This window comes from Octopus bimaculoides, chromosome 26, assembly GCF_001194135.2.
Source record: "Octopus bimaculoides isolate UCB-OBI-ISO-001 chromosome 26, ASM119413v2, whole genome shotgun sequence".
Classification (NCBI taxonomy): Eukaryota; Metazoa; Mollusca; class Cephalopoda; order Octopoda; family Octopodidae; genus Octopus; species Octopus bimaculoides.
This window is the reverse complement of record NC_069006.1, coordinates 13,578,865-13,585,070: the sequence shown is the minus strand read 5'-3', so window position 1 is coordinate 13,585,070 and position 6,206 is coordinate 13,578,865. Positions and strand designations below refer to the sequence as shown.

The 6,206-nt window shown below is 36.8% G+C and overlaps 1 protein-coding gene across 1 annotated transcript in view; it reads left to right on the top strand.

Moving 5' to 3' along the window:
• LOC106880173 (proton-coupled amino acid transporter 1) overlaps window positions 1-6,206 on the top strand; it is a 23,592-nt gene that overhangs the window by 10,941 nt on the left and 6,445 nt on the right. The window contains exons 3-6 of the mRNA XM_052976916.1: window positions 274-457; window positions 1,828-1,918; window positions 4,138-4,226; window positions 5,779-5,871. Coding sequence (XP_052832876.1) covers window positions 274-457; window positions 1,828-1,918; window positions 4,138-4,226; window positions 5,779-5,871 — 457 coding nt within the window. The remainder of the gene's footprint in view (window positions 1-273; window positions 458-1,827; window positions 1,919-4,137; window positions 4,227-5,778; window positions 5,872-6,206) is intronic.

Sequence of the window (6,206 nt, the reverse complement as noted above, 5' to 3'; positions counted from 1 at the left end):
TCTCTCTCTCTCTCTCCCTTTCTCTCTCTCTCTCTCCCTTTCTCTCTCTCTCTCTCTCTCTCATGTCATCTCTTGTTCTATCCATGTTCTCTCTTTATGTCAATCCTTCTTTTCTTCCTCACTTTCGCCCCAACTTCTCTCAACCATTTTTTTTTTCTTATTCTGTCAATTCTTTTTATGCTTCCCCTCCATTTCACGTCCTTCCTCCCCTCTATCATTCTTCTATCTATATTTTATTTCTCCCCCAACTTTTTTTCTCACCCTGTCCTTCAGTTACCGCAATGAAGACCAGACACAAGGCAGCATCTCAGTCAGTAGAGGATTTGATAACCGACAGTACAGACAATGAAGAAGCGCAGCCTGTGAGTATACCTGACGAGACGCAAGTCGAGACAACTGCCACAAATCAAAAGCGAACTGTCCAAGATGGTCGCGCCCTTATGCAAGGTTCCACGTCGTAAGCAACAACTATGAAATTATTTTTTAATTATCATTTGTTTGTTTGCATGTTTGTTCCAATGAGTTTGTGTGTGTGTTGTATAAAACTTTGGCAGAGCACAGATGAGGAAAAGTAGAAAGGAGGTCTAACAATTTATTAATTAGGCCAGTGGTTCTCAACTGGGGTCCATATGAACCCTAGAGGTCCATATATGATTTTTTGGAGTTCACACAAGTAAAAAAATGTATTTATTGCAAGAAACAGCTAGGTTTCTTTCTCCAATGTTTAACGTAGTTGTATATGTTTCTGGCAGAGAGTGCTGTTGCAAACGCACACAAATGAGTGTTTGAAAAACAAAATAAGAATTTTGAAAGAAATATCTATAAAATAGAAGTCAAAGGGGTTCAGAAGTAAAAAAAAAAAAGAAAATGGTTGAAAATCACTGGATTAGATAAAAGATGGCATACAGCTTAGTAAGTTCTAAACAAGGATATTGTAAAATTGATGAGTGTTTTATCAGTTTATTATAATGTGTTCAGTGGAGGCGCAATGGCCCAGTGGTTAGGGCAACGGACTCGCGGTCATAGGATCGCGGTTTCGATTCCCAGACCGGGCGTTGTGAGTGTTTATTGAGCAAAAACACCTAAAGCTCCACGAGGCTCCGGCAGGGGATGGTGGTGAACCCTGCTGTACTCTTTCACCACAACTTTCTCTCACTCTTCCTGTTTCTGTTGTGCCTGTAATTCAAAGGGTTAACCTTGTCACACTGTGTCACGCTGAATATCCCCGAGAACTACGTTAAGGGGTACACGTGTCTGTGGAATGCTCAGCCACTTGCACGTTAATTTCACAAGCAGGCTGTTCCGTTGATCGGATCAACTGGAACCCTTGACGTCGTAAGCGACGGAGTGCCAACAACAGCATATGTCAGGGAGGGTTTCTTGATGTAGGCTAGAAAACCCAGAGGTCACAGGTGTTAAGATATGACACCAAGACTTAAAGAAGTGGTTAAATGGATGAATGCCCAAGTTATTAAAATACCTACATGCTCATTTATCGGCACTTAAAAAAAATCTGCTGTGTTTCATTCTGTATCTTGGCAGGACACTATGTATGACTGAGTTCACTTAGCAGCTCAAACTGAGCATCAGATCTGTGAATGATACCTGGAATAGAATGGCATCAATCCAGGGTAAGATTTGGTACTTCGTGTATGTGTGTTTGTGTGTGTGTAGAAGTGTGTGCGTGTATGTAGAAATGTGTGTGTGTGTGTGTAGAAGTGTGTGTGTGTATAGAAGTGTGTGTTAGTTGATTTATATGTGTATTAAAAGCAGTGGTCACACATCTATTCTATTCGCTTCGTTCTACTGTTTGTATGTCTTTTGCAGCAACATGTCGTCCATAATGAATTTTTTGAAAGGAAACATCGGTACAGGTCTTTTAGCATTACCATCAGCTTTCAAACATTCAGGATTGTGGGTAACTATCACACTAGATTTTTCTTTTCTTTCTTTCTCTCTTTTTTAACCTTTATATAATTCTTAAGGCAGTGAGCTGGCAGAATCGTTAGCTTGCTGGGTAAAAATGCTTACAAGCATTTTGTCCATCTTTACATTCTGGGTTCAAATTCTGCCAAGGTCAACTTTGCCTTTCATCCTTTCGGGGTCCATAAAATGAGTACCAGTTGAGCATTGGGGTTCATGTAATCAACTTACCCCTTTCCTGAAATATCTGGCCTTGTGCCATAAAATTTGAAATCAACATTATTATTATTATTATTGTTATTATTATTATTATTATTATTGTCATTATCATAATCATCTTCTTTCAATTGTTTCCATTTCTTGCCGCGTGTCTTCCTGACACCTAGGGCAGAGAAACTCACTGCGTACATATGTTGGCCTCTAAAACAAACATACCAGATTGTTCATTTACAAAATCATGTGATATAGGAAAAGAGGAAGAAAGACAGAAAAAGTAAAAAGTAAAAAAAAAAAATAAATAAAATAAACAAAGAAAATAAAGGGGGAAAAAAGGAAAGAAAATTCACAGCGATAATGCTCTTCTCAGTACATGTGACGTATCAGTTAAGTCAATCTTTTGCACTTCCTGCATGGATGGTAAGCCAGGGATCATTATTAAATGATTTACAGCTCCTTTTCTGATCATTCCAAGTACTCCTACAATCACTGGTATAGCAACCGTCTTGAGATGCCACATCCTTTCTATTTTGATTGGCAAATCTTTATATTTTCTGAGCTTATCAAATTCTTTTGCCGAGATATTATGGTCACAGGGTATGCTCATGTCAATCAATAAACAGACTTTATTGTTTTGGTCTTTCACGACAATATGTGGTGCCCACCTTTGCATATTTGAAGAATGTGTTTAATACATACATACATACATACATACATACATACATACATATATATATATATATATATATATATATATATACATACACACACACACACACACATATACAACACCTGGTGCTGTATGAACATTTAGTGTGGTTTTAGAGTCAAGTTTTGGCTGCTATATCTAGCATGGTGGTATCTTTTAGATACCCTTAATTATAATTTTATACACACACACACACACACACACACACACACACACACACACATACATATATGTTTTGATAGCTTTAAGACAATTTTGCAATGTTTAGTAATCCAGTTATTTAAAGTAGATAAAGTAAGGCAGAATAGATTATTTTCATAACAGATACAAGGAAAACTGATAGGTGAGGTTGTAGAATTTGGTAGTAATATAAAGTTGGTGAAAATAAATTCTATATATGTGAAATTATTGCCTCTTAACGAATGTAGAAACGACATGTTGAGGTTATTAATAATTATGATTATCAAAGGTAAAAAAGGTAAAGAATATAATGGAAGACTGGATTAGGATGAATCACAGCAGAACTTGTAGATTAGCGGATTATTAGGCCAATGCAATAAAATAATGTCAGAAATATTTACAAAGAACAATAGGGAAATATAACAGGAGTTACATAACCAAAACCAAAAAAAATCTGCAGAAGAAACCAGTTGGGCAAAAGTATAAGGAGATGAACATGGACAATACAGGTTCCATTCACAAAAATAAATATTTATTCAGGTGGGGAGAGAAAAGGATAGGGGGATAATGGTGATGGAGTCTTTCCCACTTTATCCCCTCTTTCTGCAGATCTTCCTCTTCTGTTTCCACAGGTTCCATCCACTCTGAGCCCTTTGCACATTTTATACAGCTGTCATCATCATTACGTATCACACACCTGTCCCAGCATAGTCTTCCCCTCTCTTGCACACTACATCTTATTCCTTTTCTCCTCTACTTTATCTCTCAGCTCATTTGTACTCTCCCATTTATGCACATTACACATTACAAAGTGCAACATCTTCACTTCATTTGTTCTTTACCTGTTTTGCAAAGAAGAACCCTGAAGTCTCACCACAGGGTCTGTTTGTACAAACAGGCTAAATGTGCTTTTATTAAACATATGTAAATTGATTTACAACTTATTCATGAACACTGTCTCAATCAGGTGTGTGTGTTTGTGTGCATAATATACATATATATGCACCAACACTCACATGTGTACATCTGGACTTACACCCGTTGTTGAAGTTTATGTTGTTAAATTGTATTTAACTTGACTCTAATTTTTAAAACAATTATGTTTTCAGGTTGGTTTTGCTGGTATATTGTTTCTAGGCTGCATAGCTACACATTGTATGCACATTCTTGTCAACTGCAGCCATAAATTATGTGAACGGTGAGCATTGAAGATAATATAATATTTTCTGGTAAAATTAAGATTGTGTATCTGAACAAAGATGAGACTTTCTTGCTGTCTTTGTCTCCCTACTTCCCAACTGACCCCTCCTTATTCTGCTAAATAAAATGCATCATAGATTTTACTTTGGTTCCTAACTGTTTGTTCACACCATGCTGAGGTTCCCTGTGTTTGTTATTGTTTTGAGAAAATAAAAACTATTTTCATTAAAATTTCATTGTTGGTTAACTGTTCAGCATATCTGACCCAAATATTCTACCTGTTTTATGTTCAAACCAGCCAAATTGAACCTCATGCCTACCTTATTATATCATTCTGAAAATAAACAATCACATCATTGAAATCTTCTAGCCACAAGATAATGCATGGTTAATTCAAAACAATGTGAATAAATAAGAGTTACATTTGACAGACTGAGCCCAGAACCATGTGGTTGGTAAGCAAGCTACTTACCACACAGCCACTCCTATGCCTATGTTTGATAATCTTTCAAAAATAAAAAATTAGATACAGTTTTCATCCTCAAAATTTTAATTGGTGTCAGAAAGTACTCTCAAGTTTCCACTGTACTTGGATCCACTTGATTCAAGTTAATAGATTAGAAGTGAAGCAATTGTAGTTAGGATCAGATTTCTTATTTCAAGTGGAATGCTAATAGCACCGTGTTACAAAGTTTTTAGTGTTTTTATGTCTTTGGTCAGTAAGTGTGATTTCCTATTTACTTTTATCTAGAAATTGACGGAAACAATTGCTATTTCCTTCAAACTTTGCTTTTGTGACCTATTTTCCATTACATTTCAGACAGATTCAGTGCTGAGTTGCTAAAGCATAAATATTGTTATAGCAAATATTCTGACCAGTACCACAGATTTGCTTGTCAGTTGCTTGACCACAACCACTTGAGCATGTCCCTTAGTGGCTGACGATATGTGCATCTCTGACCATGAACAGGCATAGTGGGGGAGCATCATAGCCATGTATTTAGAGGAATTCTTTAAAGTTTGAATTAATGTAACAAAAGCAGAGTTTGAAGGAAATATATACTTTGCATTGTCACAAGTGTGCATATTTGAGAAGTAAAGCCAACCATTTTTAGCCAAGTTGAAGGTTCCACTTATATGTGCAGTGAAGGTGGCTGATATAAAGGCTTTCTCTGTAGGAATACTACTTACAGCACTCTCATAGTTGAGGAATAAAGGAAGGGAATATCTTGTGAAGTTGTTGAAGATCCTTTTGGCAAGGGCTGTAAAGTATCTGCTACAGTTTGAGAGCCAGGAAAGCTTGTGGGCTGTGCAGTGCACAAAAGTATCCTTTGTGGTTGGCATAATGTCTTGTAGATGCTGCAGAGCTGGACTAAGCTCTTTCACATTTTCTTTACAAATAGAGACACAACAGGTTATATCATATGTCATGTGGTGCTATGTTTAATTAATCAACTCCATTCTGTTGTAACCTCAAGTGAACCTTTGCTATTGTCGTTGTTCAGCTCATTCACTAACCTAAATAATCCTTTTTTTATTTTTGGCCCCAGAACATCTTCAGTAACTATGGATTACCCTGATGTCATGGAGAACTGTTTGCAAACTGGACCACCTGTATTTCGACGTTTTTCACGAGCATTCAGGTAAGCGAAGCTTCAAAATGGTTTTATTTTTGAACTAAAATTCTGAAAATTACTGCCAAATTGAGGACTGACCTTTTAAATTTGTATTCTTCATCATCATTGTCATCATTATCATATGTTTTGAGTTCAAATTCTGCTGGAATTGATTTTCTTTTCATCCCTTATTGTCAGTAAAATGAAGAGGCTATCAAATCATCATCATCTTCATCGTTTAACATCCACTTTCCATGCTAGCATGGGTTGGACGATTTGACTGAGGACTGGTAAACCGGATGGCTACACCAGGCTCCAATTTGATTTGGCAGAGTTTCTACAGCTGGATGCCCTTCCTAACG